This window comes from Osmerus mordax, chromosome 16 (genome assembly GCF_038355195.1).
Source record: "Osmerus mordax isolate fOsmMor3 chromosome 16, fOsmMor3.pri, whole genome shotgun sequence".
Lineage (NCBI taxonomy): Eukaryota > Metazoa > Chordata > Actinopteri > Osmeriformes > Osmeridae > Osmerus > Osmerus mordax.
The window spans coordinates 8,588,034-8,604,868 of NC_090065.1; the positions used below are offsets into that span (position 1 = coordinate 8,588,034).

A 16,835-nucleotide genomic window follows, 5' to 3' on the forward strand; every position below is an offset into this window, starting at 1 on the left:
TTCTACAATAGGCTACGTTTTTTTTCTTCATTCACGTGTCAATGTGTCCATCAAATGTGTATACCATATGTGGTCTTTTGTCCTATGTCTGAATGGGGTATACATTTTTTCTTAATCAATTATATGAAACAGTAATTTAAAATGAACCTGAATTAAAATGAGCAGAAATGAAAAGCCTCATCATAAGGACATATTTTATAAAAAGTTCTGACTTTGTAGAAATTTACATTAAAGTCAAAATATCAGCATCAGCCAATTTTAATATAGGAATATTGGCTTACGGTGTTGACCAATAATTTTCTTATAAGTGCATCCCTACTATGTAACACTCAAATGTGATGGGAGGTATAGCAATGACATGTAAATGTTGTATATGTTCTGGTTGTGTTATTTATGGATACATTTCTCAAAAAACTCTAAACAAACTTATTTTACAGCACCAACTAAGAGTCAATTTCATCTGGGAGGGGAAAAACAGGTGAGACATAGTTTGATGTTACATACATGTATACTGCTCAAAGCCAAAGCACCATCAGTATATCTACTACTGAAATTGTATAAAATGAATTATTATATTTTTTGATTTATTCTACACCTTTTGCAGGCTTCTGAGGCCTACTTACTTTACAGTAAAATACAGTAAATGCATTCATCATATAAACTTTCAGCCCCACAGGATAATTATAAATTAATGAGAAAGGGGACATCATTTCAAAAAAGAAGGAATAGATTTTGTAACAGTGATATATTTTCCCCCCAGTAAGCCGCCACCATGAGTACGGACGCGGAGATGGCCCAGTATGGCGCGGCCGCCATTTACCTTCGTAAACCTGAGAAGGAGAGGATTGAGGCCCAGGCTGCACCATTTGATTCTAAGAATGCCTGCTATGTGCCTGATGTCAAGGAGTTGTACCTCAAGGGTCTGGTTGTTAAGAGGGATGGCGGGAAGTGTGACGTGAAAATCCTTATCACTGAGGAGGTAAGAGGATACTTAGCACGGAATGAAAAAACAATTTGGTGGACTTGTTTCTGTACATCTATATTTTGCAGCCACAGTTACTGACACATTTAAGCTATTTAAAAATATACAAAAACGATGAAATATGTTTGAAATTCACTTGAAAAATGTATACTTTATTCAATTAGAGTTGGCTTCATGCATGTAATCGACATCATCTTTCAGGTTAAAACCTTCAAAGAAGAGGAGGTCTTGCAGATGAACCCTCCTAAATATGATAAAATTGAGGACATGGCCATGATGACCTACCTCAGTGAAGCTACTGTCCTGTATAACCTCAAAGAGCGTTATGCCGCATGGATGATCTACGTAAGAAAACTACACATGTAGACATGAGCCACCTTAAGGAAGCAAATGACACCCTCAGAAAATGTATACTTGAACTCTGATAGCAATATTTCCCTTTACTCTCTGCTCATATGCAGACCTACTCTGGGCTCTTCTGTGCCACGGTGAACCCCTACAAGTGGCTCCCTGTGTATGACATGGATGTGGTCAACGCCTACAGAGGGAAGAAGCGCATGGAGGCTCCACCCCACATCTTCTCCGTCTCTGACAACGCCTATCAGTTCATGTTGACTGGTATGGACTCTACTGATGGATGGCTGAATTCAAATATAGATGGACGGATTCTTAGTTGCTACCTGTATCACTTCTGATACATGTATTTGTCAATTGACTTTCAGATAAGGAGAACCAGTCAGTCCTAATCACGTAAGTTCAAGACTTTAACTGAGTGTATATTTTATGTATATACTATATATATATACTTATATGTATATAAATATGAAAAAGGTTGTGATTAATGACCTAAGAAGCTTGACAATACTTATTTTAGTTCATGCACACTAAATTCTATTTTTATCATCTAATAAACTAGTGGAGAATCCGGTGCTGGAAAGACTGTAAACACCAAACGTGTCATCCAGTACTTTGCCACAATTGCTGTTTCTGGAGGGAAGAAGGAAGTAATACCCGGCAAAATGCAGGTATGACCTTATATACACCATATAAAGTGCATGCCATCAATTGTTGACCCATCATTGTTTTCAGCCCCCCAAAAAAGTATTTTCATGGTACAGTTCAAGGGCATATGTTTCATTTGACATGAAAACTGTAAATATATCCTCCCATTTTTTATTAAGAAAATTGTAGTCACTGGCTGCATCATCATTTATAAAAAAAATCTGTCCCCCCACATTTTAAAACAAACATAATCCATTCGTATACGGTAGTTAAAATATAGTTTATGTCTTCAAAATATGTTGTCATTCTTGACAGCAGTACTGTCGTAGTTTTACATACAGCATATCATTAACTAGAGAGAGTACATTTTCTGGGGAAATTGTAGGGTGTGCTTGCTTGCGTCGGTTGCAGATGGCTCCGTCCCCTTAAGTTTCCCATCTAGAGATGTTTTCAAGCATTTAGCAAGTTTAAATACATTATTTAATGTGACACTTCTTACTGTACATGCAAGTCTTGATTTGCTTGTGCTGCTAGTACACCATGACACCATATGATACTCGCTGTGCAACAGCATATCTATGCACGTTGTATCCATGCGTTGTTGCTAACGTGTGCTGACGTTGTGACGTAGGCTAGCACTGAGTTCCCTTCGTTGACGCAAGGCACTTTTTGCCACAAAAATGTAATTCAAACGTAAATCCCAATAGAAGCAACGCAATCGTGACCAAGATGAACATTTTGACACCAACGCTGTCTATGTAGTCCAAATATTTAGGGATCCTTAGGGGGGCAAAAATAATAATCATAAATAATATATATGTGAGAGAACAAAGGTTGTGCTCGCCGAAGGCGTGAGCACACCCAATAAGACTATTAGTATGTTACTTATATAGCAATTTCAGAGGTTAAGGATTTATGACATTTGCACTTTATAGGGGGGGTAGGCTACTGTGTTAACTCTGAGCAAACATATTAAATTAAAGGTGTTCAATGATAATACAGAAACAGGGTTAGACCTAGTCTAGGGGAAGCGTTCCAGGAGTGAATGATTAAAGACGAAGTGACAAGAGAATTATTTTGGAATATTGGTGATAAGTCTAAATGACCAACTGGTTCGTCTCCCTTCAGGGTTCCCTTGAGGATCAGATCATTGCAGCTAACCCTCTACTGGAGTCCTACGGTAATGCCAAGACAGTGAGGAATGACAACTCATCCCGCTTTGTAAGTTTGGAGGGAAAATATTTATTTTCACATTTTACATTAACTTAGAAATCAATAGGACAGTTGAAAAAGCCCTCTCTATGCACTCTTTCAGGGTAAATTCATTAGGATTCACTTCCACATGAATGGAAAACTGGCAAGTGCTGACATTGAGACCTGTAAGTGGATTATTTCCCAGTTGATCCTTTAAATACATGTTGGTGTCCATTCACTTGAAATTCAAATTGTTCTAATTTTTCTCTGTCATTTCAACCATGTCTCTCAAAGACCTGCTGGAGAAGTCCAGAGTAAGTTTCCAGCTGCCTGATGAGAGAGGCTACCACATCTTCTACCAGATGATGACCAACCACAAACCTGAGCTTGTTGGTGAGGCACTGCAGGGATTCTGAATGGCATTAACTACTTTGTCCACTCATTGAGGGTTCTTCCTTTTACATAAAATGTACACATGCCTTGGGTGATAATCATTTAAGTTTTGTCTCCACAGAAATGTCGCTTATCACCACCAACCCCTACGACTACCCCATGATCAGCCAGGGTCAGATCACTGTGGCCAGTATTGATGACACAGTCGAGCTTGATGCCACAGATGTAAGTCACTAAAAGGGTTCAACTTGAAAATCATGATGTATTGGTGGTTCATTGTAAACTTTCTTTCCCCATCCAGGATGCTATTGACGTCTTGGGCTTCACCGCTGAAGAGAAGATGAGCATCTACAAGTTTACCGGTGCTGTCATGCACCACGGCAACATGCACTTCAAGCAGAAGCAGCGTGAGGAGCAGGCTGAGCCAGATGGCACAGATGGTAAGCCAAATTATTTGTATCAATGTTCTAAAGAGCATTCATATAACTATATTCCTGTGATAAACATTGCACTCTGATGCTCATTGTTCCTTTCTCTCCCCAGTGGCTGATAAAATCGGTTACCTTCTGGGTCTGAACTCAGCTGAAATGCTGAAAGCCCTGTGCTACCCCAGAGTGAAGGTCGGCAATGAGTATGTGACCAAGGGTCAGACAGTGCCTCAGGTAAAGCTTTAAAAAGCATGTTAGAAATAAAGCTTGATTGTAATATTAATTTTAGCAGTGTTTATCAATTATTACAGGTAAAAAACTATTCATAAATTGAAATCAATGTTTAAGTGGAACCAACATTCTTACACAGGTAACCAATTCAGTGAGTGCTCTGGCCAAGTCCATCTATGAGAGGATGTTCTTGTGGATGGTCGTCCGCATCAACCAGATGTTGGACACCAAGCAGCCAAGGAACTTCTACATCGGTGTGCTTGACATTGCTGGTTTTGAGATCTTTGATGTGAGTTTGAGATCAATAATTGCACAATTATTAGAAATACATTCAAAAGTGGTTTCTTTCATGTGTCATTAAACTATACAGATAGTATCTACTAAAGTAAAAAATACATACGGTATGGTGGGATAGGTCAATAAAGTTCTGCCAAACTTTGTAAATCTACAGTACAACAGCATGGAGCAGCTGTGCATCAACTTCACCAATGAGAAACTGCAACAGTTTTTCAACCACACCATGTTCGTCCTGGAGCAAGAGGAGTACAAGAAGGAGGGCATTGTCTGGGCTTTCATTGACTTTGGCATGGACTTGGCTGCCTGCATTGAGCTTATTGAGAAGGTGAGGTGTCTGTGGATGTTTCATACATGGCAAGGATACAAGGTTATTCATACATGTATATACAGTATATATAAACTGACATGTTCTTATCATATCACAATGCTTATTATATGTCTTATTCAATTATGCCGTTTCAGCTCACTCTTATACACAGTATATTTGACTGATCAAAGTATATTTCTACACAGCCAATGGGCATTTTCTCCATCCTTGAAGAGGAGTGCATGTTCCCCAAGGCTTCAGACACTTCCTTCAAGAACAAGCTGTATGACCAGCATCTTGGCAAGAACATAGCATTTGAGAAGCCTAAACCAGCAAAGGGCAAGGCCGAGGCCCACTTCTCCCTGGTCCACTATGCTGGTACAGTGGACTACAATGTCACAGGCTGGCTGGACAAGAACAAGGATCCCCTGAACGACTCTGTGCTTCTGCTGTATGGAAAGTCCTCAACCAAACTGTTGGCCACGCTCTATGTTGCTGCTCCACCTGAGGGTTAGTATGGTTGAATTAGATTACCAACACAGGTTTACACATTGAACATATTAACATGATTTGTGAATGAATTAACAGTATCGTTCAAGCAACAAGACATTTAATTTATAATGCTGTCTAATTCCTGCCACTCCTTTAACAGATACCACAAAGAAAGGAGGCAAGAAGAAGGGAGGTTCCATGCAGACTGTGTCCTCTCAGTTTAGAGTGAGTGAGGTTTCTTTTTTATATGATTTGGGATAGTTTAATGCTGTGATTGTATTTTAATATTAGTGAGCATTTTAGCTTTATTATGAATAATATCTGAGAGTAACAATGCTTTATAACAACCTGACAGGAGAACTTGGGAAAGCTGATGACCAACTTGAGGAGCACCCACCCTCATTTTGTGCGTTGTCTGATCCCCAATGAGTCAAAGACTCCAGGTAAAATATTGTTTTACATATTATTTCTCTTAAGTCATTATTACTTTAAACATAAAGTGATTAAACATGTATTTGATTATTCTTTCTACAATTAAAATCCACAAAGTAAAATGCTGACCCTAAATGTTACATCCAGGTTTGATGGAGAACTTCCTGGTTATCCACCAGCTGAGGTGTAATGGTGTGCTGGAGGGTATTAGGATCTGCACAAAGGGCTTCCCAAGCAGAATCATCTATGCTGACTTCAAGCAGAGGTACTAATAAACATACATTTGCGATGTAGTTTCTGTAAATAAGCAGACATGTTGAGAAATACATTTTCTATCTTTACAGATACAAGGTATTGAATGCCAGTGTCATCCCCGAAGGCCAGTTCATGGATAACAAGAAGGCTTCTGAGAAGCTGCTTGGGTCAATTGATGTGAACCATGAGGAGTACAAGTTTGGACACACCAAGGTAAATTTTGATGATGGGATATTGGCAACTCATGTTTGTGACTTACAGAGGTTATTCAATATCTCATTTAACTGGTAGACATTCAAAATGGAATTGAGAGCAATCCAACAATCTTACTGTAACAATACTTGTGAGAAATACACAGTTTTTAAAATCCTCAGCAAGTCATTTCATTGGCAGTTATTTGATCCGAACATCATACATAACCTTTGTTATCTACTTAGATAGCAATATGTTAACACCAGAAGTGTTTATGTTGTTTTGTATTATACCTGTGTCTCAGGTGTTCTTCAAAGCTGGTCTTCTTGGTGTCCTTGAGGAGATGAGAGATGAGAAGCTTGCTGCTCTGGTAACCATGACACAAGCTCTTGCCCGTGGATACCTGATGAGAAAGGAGTATACCAAGATGACGGAGAGGAGGTGAGATGGAGATGATAAAATGAAAAATATGGATTCAAGATACATTTTGTTCTACTTTGAAGCTATTGTTAGAATAATGATGTAAACTTGTAATTTTGAAAAGATGGCTAACTTGGGCTTGATGGAATGATAGACTAGACTCTACATGTAGTAATGGGTTAAGGTTAGGGTAATGACTTCAAAAAATTACTGTGTCTATCTCTTATTATCAGAGAGTCTGTCTACACCATCCAGTACAACATCCGCTCATTCATGAATGTAAAACACTGGCCATGGATGAAGGTCTACTACAAGATCAAGCCTCTTCTGCAAAGTGCTGAGACAGAGAAAGAGCTGGCCAACATGAAAGAGGACTATGAGAAATGTAAAGTTGCTCTTGAAAAGGCTGAGGCTCGCAAGAAGGAGCTGGAGGAGAAGATGGTGTCCCTCCTGCAGGAGAAGAATGACTTGTCTCTCCAAGTTGCATCTGTGAGTGAGGCACACACACACACACACACACGCACACTAAATTAAAGACTAAATAACCTCTGTTATTCTCAGGAAGCAGAAGGTCTGAATGATGCTGAGGAGAGATGTGAGGGTCTGATCAAGAGCAAGATCCAGCTGGAGGCCAAACTCAAAGAGACAACAGAACGGCTGGAGGATGAAGAGGAGATTAATGCTGAGCTGACAGCCAAGAAGAGGAAGCTGGAGGATGAGTGCTCTGAACTGAAGAAGGACATTGATGATCTGGAGCTTACCCTGGCCAAAGTGGAGAAGGAGAAACATGCCACAGAGAACAAGGTATCAACATCTCACCAATATCCAAGCAGTAGCTTGTTCAAAAACACAAAACAATAGTTTTAACTTAGACTAACTTTGTCTTGTCCAGGTTAAAAACCTGACTGAAGAGATGGCATCTCAAGATGAGAGTGTTGCCAAGCTGACAAAGGAGAAGAAAGCCCTGCAAGAGGCCCACCAGCAGACACTGGATGACCTGCAGGCAGAGGAGGACAAAGTCAACACTCTGACCAAGGCCAAGACCAAGCTGGAACAGCAAGTTGATGATGTGAGTAAAGTTATGTTTTTGTGCACATTTGGGGGTTTTATCCAACTTTGCCTCAATGGGTATTTAATTAAATGTCATATAATAAATTGGTTTTAGGGATTCAGAAAGACAACTGACTAATATTATGTGTTCTGAATAAATAGCTGTTAACATCAAAGCTTAAGTATGATAAATATGTGTTGTCCTCCAGCTTGAAGGTTCTCTGGAGCAAGAGAAGAAGCTCCGTATGGACCTTGAGAGAGGCAAGAGAAAGCTGGAGGGAGACCTGAAACTGGCCCAGGAGTCCATCATGGACCTGGAGAACGACAAGCAGCAGTCCGATGAAAAGATCAAGAAGTAAGTGTTCTGATACACTATACAGTATAGATATAGATATATGTAATAAACACTTTTTAAGTAAGTATTGTATAATTATTAGAGACATTATTGACATTATATTGATTTCATTTACTTCAGCAATTATTAGAATTGAATTTCCACTTCAACATAATAATTTTGATGTCAAATGTTCAACCCCGTCTATAGGTCATGCATTTCACATTTATTACATAGTACCGGTACTCTCCTTGGAGTAATGCAATAATAAAGACCTGAAACTGAGATTTGTGTCTAATTATGCTTATCAGATTACTCAATTGAATATCTTAATCATTAAGGACAACAAGGCTTTTGTTTTAAAATACTTAACAGAAAAATTATGGATGTGCTTTACAATTTAATCTCCACTCAATGACACAAAACCAAAGCCTGACATGGATTAATGTGTGCACTAAAGGAAGGACTTTGAGACCAGCCAGCTCCTCAGCAAGATTGAGGATGAGCAGTCTCTGGGTGCCCAGCTGCAGAAGAAGATCAAGGAGCTCCAGGTACGGTGTAGTTAATAAACCCCAGACAAGCAATAATTCCTGGTTTGGCTGGATGCTATTATAATAGCTTGTGTTTAAAATCCACCATGTCTATTAAGTCTATTTCCTCTCGAATGTGGGCCAGAATTTTGAGACTTTGACGCTAAATATTTTATATCTACTGTAGGCTCGTATTGAGGAGCTGGAAGAGGAGATTGAGGCTGAGCGTGCTGCCAGGGCCAAGGTGGAGAAGCAGAGGGCTGATCTGTCCAGGGAACTTGAGGAGATCAGTGAGAGGCTGGAGGAGGCTGGAGGCGCCACAGCTGCTCAGATTGAGATGAGCAAGAAGCGAGAGGCTGAGTTCCAGAAGCTGAGACGTGACCTGGAGGAGTCCACCCTGCAGCATGAGTCCACAGCCTCAGCCCTGAGGAAGAAGCAGGCTGACAGTGTGGCAGAGCTGGGAGAGCAGATCGACAACCTGCAGCGCGTCAAACAGAAGCTGGAGAAAGAGAAGAGTGAATACAAAATGGAGATTGATGACCTTTCCTCCAACATGGAGGCAGTAGCTAAGGCTAAGGTCAGTGATACAACTAAACCAAAACAGAAAGATAGAATTAAGGTAAAAATGTAACCAAGAAAGCAAAGGATGGGTTATAGAGTGGGTTACAGAGGTTTGTGGAAAGCCGTTTTATGTTCACCTTTTACTGATTCTAAATTCCCTCTTAAATGCACGTTTTGTAATTTCATAAAAATGTTATACTATTTGTTGTTATAATATTTAAAAAAGGTTAGCAATTTAAGGATTTCACAACTTCAATTTGGCACATTGTGTTACACTTAACAGTATAAAGAAACAACCCTAGAGTATCTATGTGATTGAAACATGATGTTTGTTCCACAGGGAAATCTGGAGAAGATATGCCGTACCCTTGAGGACCAGCTCAGTGAGATCAAGACCAAGAACGATGAGAATGTGCGCCAGGTCAATGACATCAGTGGACAGAGAGCCAGACTACTTACTGAGAATGGTAAAAAAAATTATGCAACATATTTGATCAGTTCAAAGGCCTACATGCAGAAATATGTTCCACAAGGGGTATATTGAAAATAACCAAAACAAGTATAATAAAGAAACAGACCTAAGGAAGAGCTTCCTTAATTCCCCACAGGGGAGTTTGGTACTAAGTTGTTGGGACACTCTTAAGAAAACTCAGCTTTCATTAAATCCCCACAGGTGAGTTTGGTCGCCAGCTGGAGGAGAAGGAAGCCCTGGTGTCCCAGTTGACCAGAGGCAAGCAGGCCTACACCCAGCAGATTGAGGAGCTCAAGAGGCATGTTGAGGAGGAGGTCAAGGTAAAACAACTAAAGAATCCCTATGTTGACCAACTATGACAGTTTTACAGTACAGTGGTTTGCGAATACTATTTTTTGGTCCCTTACTACATCACCCACATCTCCTATTATTTTTCCTCTCAGGCTAAGAATGCCCTTGCCCATGGTGTCCAATCTGCCCGCCACGACTGTGATCTGCTGAGGGAGCAGTTTGAGGAGGAGCAGGAGGCCAAGGCAGAGCTGCAACGTGGCATGTCCAAGGCTAACTCTGAGGTGGCTCAGTGGAGAACCAAGTATGAAACTGATGCCATCCAGAGGACAGAGGAGCTGGAGGAGGCCAAGTAAGTCCAAAACATTTAATAGTCTTCTTAAAGCTAGCAATATAGAACATTGATAGTTAAAGATAAAGTTACTGTCGACCACTCCAAGTTTGCTCTCAGGACAGAACACCATTGCGATCATTTTTGTGTCAACAGGAAGAAGCTGGCTCAGCGTCTCCAGGAAGCTGAGGAGACCATTGAGGCCACCAACTCCAAGTGTGCCTCTCTGGAGAAGACCAAGCAGAGGCTGCAGGGAGAGGTGGAAGACCTCATGATTGATGTTGAGAGAGCCAATGCCCTGGCTGCCAACCTGGATAAGAAGCAGAGGAACTTTGACAAGGTGAAAAATATAGTGCCAGTTCTAGGTTTTGATGTAACCAAAATCAGCAATTGGAGCTTAAGAACTATTGTTATGCTCATGCCCTGCTTTTGTGCTTTGAACCTAACACATTGTTTACATGTTGACATTAATTGTTAAAGGCTGCTTTGGTGTGTGCTTCCTCCTAGGTTCTTGCAGAGTGGAAGCAGAAGTTTGAGGAGGGCCAGGCTGAGCTGGAGGGAGCTCAGAAGGAGGCTCGTTCTCTCAGCACAGAGCTCTTCAAGATGAAGAACTCTTATGAGGAGGCTCTTGACCAGCTGGAGACTCTGAAGAGAGAAAACAAGAACTTGCAACGTGAGATAAATGTAGTGTGTGGTGCTTTTGTATTATTGAAAAGAGAGAATTATTTCCAATTTCACCATCTCATTATACTGTGGATTAGTTGATTTACAGAACCATCAACTGGGGGAAAACAGTTTCCTGTTGACCTTGTGTTGGATCCAGCAGACTAAGCTTGCTAATTGAACAAGCTTCTGTTTCAAATCACAGAGGAGATCTCTGACCTGACCGAGCAGATAGGAGAGACTGGCAAGAGCATCCATGAGCTGGAGAAGGCCAGGAAGACAGTGGAGACAGAGAAGTCTGAGATCCAGACGGCTCTGGAGGAGGCTGAGGTACAAACTATCCACAATTTCTAGAATTAAGTGGAAATGATAAACATCATTACCACAACTAACAATTACATTTTCAAAAACTTTCATTTATTCAGGGAACTCTGGAGCACGAGGAATCCAAGATTCTGCGTGTGCAGCTGGAGCTGAACCAGATCAAGGGTGAGGTGGACAGAAAGCTGGCAGAGAAGGATGAGGAGATGGAGCAGATCAAGAGGAACAGCCAGAGGGTGGCTGACTCCATGCAGAGCACCCTGGACTCTGAGGTCCGCAGCAGGAATGATGCTCTGAGAATAAAGAAGAAGATGGAGGGAGACCTGAATGAGATGGAGATCCAGCTGAGCCATGCTAACCGCCAGGCTGCTGAGTCCCAGAAGCAGCTGAGGAATGTTCAGGCACAGCTCAAGGTACTGTGATCTATTTTTCAGTTCAATAACATATTATATATTCATTGATATAACATTGATATATTCTCTTACTTACATAACCGAAATAAACACCAATGCTAAGCTCCTACACTGCATTTATCCTAACCACTTTGTTTGTTCTCTAGGATGCCCAGTTGCACCTGGATGATGCCGTCAGGGCCGCAGAGGACATGAAGGAACAGGCTGCCATGGTGGAACGTAGAAACGGTCTGATGGTGGCTGAGATTGAGGAGCTGAGAGTGGGTCTGGAGCAGACAGAGAGAGGCCGCAAAGTGGCTGAGCAGGAGCTGGTGGACGCCAGCGAGAGAGTGGGACTGCTGCATTCCCAGGTGTGGACAAGAGCCACACATATAGACACAAAGTTAAATAACTTTCACAGCAAGGGCTTAATTTTTCCGATATCCATGTGTACTCTCCTCCAGAACACCAGCCTGTTGAACACCAAGAAGAAGCTTGAGACTGACCTGGTTCAGGTGCAGGGAGAGGTGGACGACATTGTCCAGGAGGCCAGAAATGCTGAGGACAAGGCCAAGAAGGCCATCACTGATGTGAGTCTGGCTAACTAAGTATCACAGTACAGTCACTATCAGTCACTACTTTACTTACACCATCATCAAGGCCATATCAAAGCAATATGGAACCACCATACAGCTACCATACAGTAGACTACCCCTATGGTAGCATACCTTCCACCCTGTATCCATGTCCTAGTGCTTCATAACTTATGTGTCCACAATTCTAGTGTCGACCCCCACTGATCCATCTAAGTAGAATGCAGAAACTTGTTAGATGGTTCTGATTTATACGCTGCAGTTCTCACAAGGTTTTATAACAATTTGATGGGTCATACCACTCGTACACGGTCTAGGTGATATAATGCTGTACTGTGAAATTATTTCTGTTCATGTAACCTGGTACAATATACTATGTGTACATACAGTTCCTCAGTTCAACCAAGCGGTATTCTGTTGTTGCAGGCTGCCATGATGGCAGAAGAGCTGAAGAAGGAGCAGGACACCAGCTCTCACCTTGAGAGGATGAAGAAGAATCTTGAAGTGACAGTCAAGGACCTGCAGCACCGTCTGGATGAGGCAGAGAACCTAGCCATGAAGGGTGGCAAGAAGCAGCTCCAGAAACTGGAGTCCAGGGTGAGTTTGCAAAAGTAAAAATAATCCCTGTTGCCTTGAGAAAGGTAAAATATGTTTACGCCCTTTTTTTCTGGTATAATGCTGTTAATAAGGACGTTTTTGCATGGGAGTGATGGATTCACCATGAGCTCATAATCTCCACTCAGGTGCGTGAGCTGGAGACTGAGGTTGAGGCTGAACAGAGGAGAGGTGTAGATGCAGTCAAGGGAGTCCGCAAGTATGAGCGCAGAGTCAAGGAGCTGACATACCAGGTAACAACATACTCATTACACTCTTTATAAAATCATCAGCATTTGTGTGAACATGAACAATTAATTACTTTTTTACTTCAGACTGAGGAGGATAAGAAGAATGTAAACAGACTTCAGGACCTGGTGGATAAGCTGCAGCTTAAAGTGAAGGCTTACAAGAGACAGGCTGAGGAGGCGGTAAGTCTAATAACTTATTTGACCCTTGCTTATGCAAAATAAAGCTTTCCTAACTTTCGGTGTATATATCTATGGCTTTACCAATGGTATTTTTCTTGTCTTAATGATCACTGCAGCAAGTACATTTACAAAGTTTTTAAGAAATATTTTTTAATGAATTGATCCCAGGAGGAGCAGTCCAACTCCCACATGTCCAAGTTCAGGAAGGTTCAGCATGAGCTGGAGGAGGCTGAGGAGCGTGCTGACATTGCTGAGTCTCAGGTCAATAAGCTCAGAACCAAGAGTCGTGACTCTGGAAAGGTAAAGACCTGCTGATGTCACATCAAGGGTTCAGACAAGAAGAAAATGCATTACAATGTTTTGTTAGACCATTTGTCAAATATAAAAATTAAATACAATAACTGTTTTCTTTTTTACAATCAGGCAAAAGAAGCGGAATAGACCCTAACCTGAACAAGACACTGTGCCAAAACATTGCTATGTATCATAAAATATGGTTTACTTTGTGATATTTTGAATGGTTTTGAAAATAAAATAAAATAAAACAATCTACAAAACAACATGGCTTGTTGATTTGTTTTAGGAGGTCGAAATGTTGTCTAAGGTTGCACAACTGTGTACATAAAAATGAGTTTACACAGGTCGAAAAAGCACATAAAAAATGTCCGCAGACAAATTCAGTTTGAAAACACATGGCCTTTGTAGCCTTTGAAAAAATTATTCCATGATCCTGAATATAGTATTTATAAGAAAGTGAGTTTGTTAGAGCTACTGTGGCCTGTTTATAGGTGCTATAGCTGATAGATAAGTCTAAAGATGTTTGTTTCAGTAAAATATGTGGGTCCTTTAGTGACTGCAAGGGATACAAAATATACAGATATAATTATTCAAATTCATCATATAGATGAAGAATAATCCAGGCTATTTTACCTAACTAGTACAGTGTCTGTGGTATGTACAATATTAAGATTGTTAACTTAACAGTCTTGTTGCTAGTTCTAGTTAGACAGACAAAATGTGCATTCTCTTCCACATTTCCTTATTTTTTATGAAATATGATTTAGCTCAATTTAAAATAGTCAGTTAGCCACTATGGCTATTCAACCCGTGAGTCATGTGGGTATCTAGATAGCTAACGTTACTATGCAACTAATATTGCAACTTTTACTTTTTACTGTACTGTAGTGCTTTGTGTGCAAGAAAGGCCCATTACAAATAACATTTATTTTGTATGTCTTATATTTTATATCTGAAATCTAAGGTTAGGCCCAAACTTGGAAACTAGACTGTAATGAACATGAATCAGTTTTTGGCATGACAACTCTGTCTTGAGGCGTCTCTCCTCTGAGCTCATTCGACTCGCTGCCGTGTAGCTCTTTTTCAAAGAGGGAAGCGGGAAACTGTGAGTCGGCTTGGGTGCTGGAAGGGCTTGGAAGGCTCTCGATCTCCGGGGTTTTATATGTTCAGTGCTGCTCATGAGCTCCCCGCAGTGCATGAGGGGGTCACCCACTTGGATCAGACCCAATGTAGAATCAGCAATGACACAGGGGGAGCCTGGAGCAAGAAGAGAAATGACAGGAGCCTGGACGGCAGCCAAAGCAAGCCACTGAGGAACCTCTTCACCTCAGATGACTGGGAGTCAGTTTACTGTAAGGGCTTCCCTACAGACATGATCGTTGTCCAATATGTGTGTGATGTGTAGTATGTTTGCAGAGGGGCCCGTTATGAGGATGGCTATTAATAGAATCAACAGTCAGGAAGAGGCCAACGTAAAGGCCGAAAGAGCCAGACTCCACTGAGAATGGTAAAATCATTTAAGAACAAATAAACTTTTACTGTGCTTAGATTTACATTAGATTAATTAGTCAAGCGTGGCTAAAGCGGTTCCATAAAGGCCAATTCCAGCTCACGCACTCTTACTAATTCAAGTCAGATGTTTAGTCAAGCTAATTGCGCGTGCACCCTATTCTTAAGCAGCCCGAGAGGTAAAACATGGATCATACAATCCACCACGGCAAAAGCAATGCACACGGCCACGTGACTTCTTCCAGAAAGAACGTTCCCTTTAAATCGTGTACAATGACAGCTCCATCATCCACCGCTTCATCAAAATAAAATGACAGGCCATGATTGACGTGAACGATAGGCTACGTAGGTCGAGGACCTTTTTAGACCTTTACTTCGTTGATTAAAAAACAGACACCCTCTAAACACATCTAAATTGACTTTTTGACAATAAATAGCCTTCTATTAATCAATACATTATCCAGTAGACTAAACTTTTTAACATGGTTTTTGTGTCGTGGAAATGGAGGGTATGGATTTAAGTTCGTTTTGCAATTGTAGGCTACTGTTAACAATTATATATAATTATATAATTACACCTCAAATTCATCTCAGAGTGTTTACTGACTATGCATACATGTTACACAGCCTTTAGTTTGTTCAATTTTATCTCACACAGTTTTAGATACATTTTTAACGTTTCAAACTTCAATAGCTTTTTGCTCAGGTGACCAGTACATTTCAACGCCATGTGTAATTGCTGACAAAGTACATTTACACATGTCCATTTAGAGGCAGAGACTTTGTCTTATCTAATCACGATTTGTAGTAATGAGAGACATATCCAAACTCTTTGACTCCTAGGAAGTGGAGTCAGGTGTAAAACCCAAAGGCCAACTTTAAAGTCAAATAGGCCTGGACTGGTAATCTGTCATAGCGGGAAAATGCCTGGTGGGCTTAGGCACCTTTTGGGCCAGTGTAAAAAAAAAACTTAATAAACAGAATAATAAATTGCCCATTGACTGGCCCATGAACCAGGGAGAGCATTGGTTCTCTATGCTGACACTGGGATAGCCCAATCACTTCTCTTACAAGTCCCCACCCCTCCCCCCCATTCATCTGTTTCTTGTGAGTCAGATGCCGTGGCCTGGATCCATAAATTTGTGGAGATTTTATTACATAATTTGAAATGATACTTTGACTTCCAGTAAAGCCTTATCTTTGACAATTACTTGTACTTTAATTGAGTATGGAGATTGTGTGGGTCTACTCCACTGCCACCTCTCATCACCAGGGAGTCAGTCAAGAGTGAGTGAATACACTGGTCCACTTGCACCAGCACAAATATCCACAGCACTAGCTAGGTGCAGATCATACTGTTAAAGCAGATCACTAGTTCCAGCTCTGTGGAGTCTGCTGGACCAAACTACACAGAATGGTCTTGCTCCGTCAGAGGTATACGGGCCGATGTTCGCCCCTCACTGGGGTCAAACACGCCACCTCTGACTTCCCAAGCGCGACCACTACCAGCTACGCCAACGAAAAGCTAGCTATTCGTTGACGTGGGTGGCCTGTTACATACTTGAGGAGTGAGTTTCACCACACACCGGCTACACAACATGTATGCATAGTCAGTGAGCATTCTGAAATGAATTTGAGGTATTGAGGGGGTCAGATGGCTGAGCGGTGAGGGAAATGGGCTATTAATCAGAAGGTTGCCGGTTTGATTCCTGGACGTGCAAATGACGTTGTGTCCTTGGGCAAGGCACTTCACCCTACTTGCCTCAGGGAGAATGTCCCTGTACTTACTGTAAGTCGCTCTGGATAAGAGTGTCATCTAGTTGTAATTCTCATCTGCAGCCAGA

General features: G+C 41.1%; 1 protein-coding gene across 1 annotated transcript; it reads left to right on the forward strand.

Moving 5' to 3' along the window:
- The first annotated feature begins 760 nt into the window (after positions 1-760).
- On the forward strand, positions 761-13,745 carry LOC136959149 (myosin heavy chain, fast skeletal muscle-like). Its single transcript, XM_067253402.1, has 40 exons — positions 761-979; positions 1,184-1,327; positions 1,444-1,600; positions 1,705-1,732; positions 1,899-2,007; positions 2,818-2,820; positions 3,113-3,205; positions 3,300-3,363; positions 3,473-3,571; positions 3,693-3,796; positions 3,873-4,011; positions 4,115-4,233; positions 4,370-4,519; positions 4,682-4,852; positions 5,041-5,344; positions 5,487-5,551; positions 5,682-5,769; positions 5,906-6,023; positions 6,103-6,226; positions 6,510-6,646; positions 6,859-7,114; positions 7,187-7,429; positions 7,518-7,694; positions 7,885-8,030; positions 8,470-8,560; positions 8,727-9,116; positions 9,441-9,567; positions 9,774-9,892; positions 10,016-10,212; positions 10,348-10,531; positions 10,699-10,864; positions 11,060-11,184; positions 11,280-11,588; positions 11,735-11,938; positions 12,032-12,157; positions 12,587-12,757; positions 12,904-13,008; positions 13,090-13,185; positions 13,354-13,485; positions 13,609-13,745. Exons 1-40 carry the CDS (start codon positions 773-775, stop codon positions 13,624-13,626), a joined length of 5,805 nt encoding a protein of 1,934 aa, XP_067109503.1. The 5' UTR covers positions 761-772; the 3' UTR covers positions 13,627-13,745.
- The last annotated feature ends 3,090 nt before the right edge of the window (positions 13,746-16,835 follow it).

What these genes read in the sequence shown, in the direction of transcription:
- LOC136959149 (XM_067253402.1), top strand. Translation starts at nt 773, where the DNA reads ATGAGTACGGACGCGGAGATGGCCCAGTATGGCGCGGCCGCCATTTAC. An exon ending in GAGGAGCTGGAGGAGGCCAA is followed by an intron (nt 10,213 to 10,347) that starts GTAAGTCCAAAA and finishes TTGTGTCAACAG; the next exon opens with GAAGAAGCTGGCTCAGCGTC. An exon ending in TCCAGAAACTGGAGTCCAGG is followed by an intron (nt 12,758 to 12,903) that starts GTGAGTTTGCAA and finishes ATCTCCACTCAG; the next exon opens with GTGCGTGAGCTGGAGACTGA.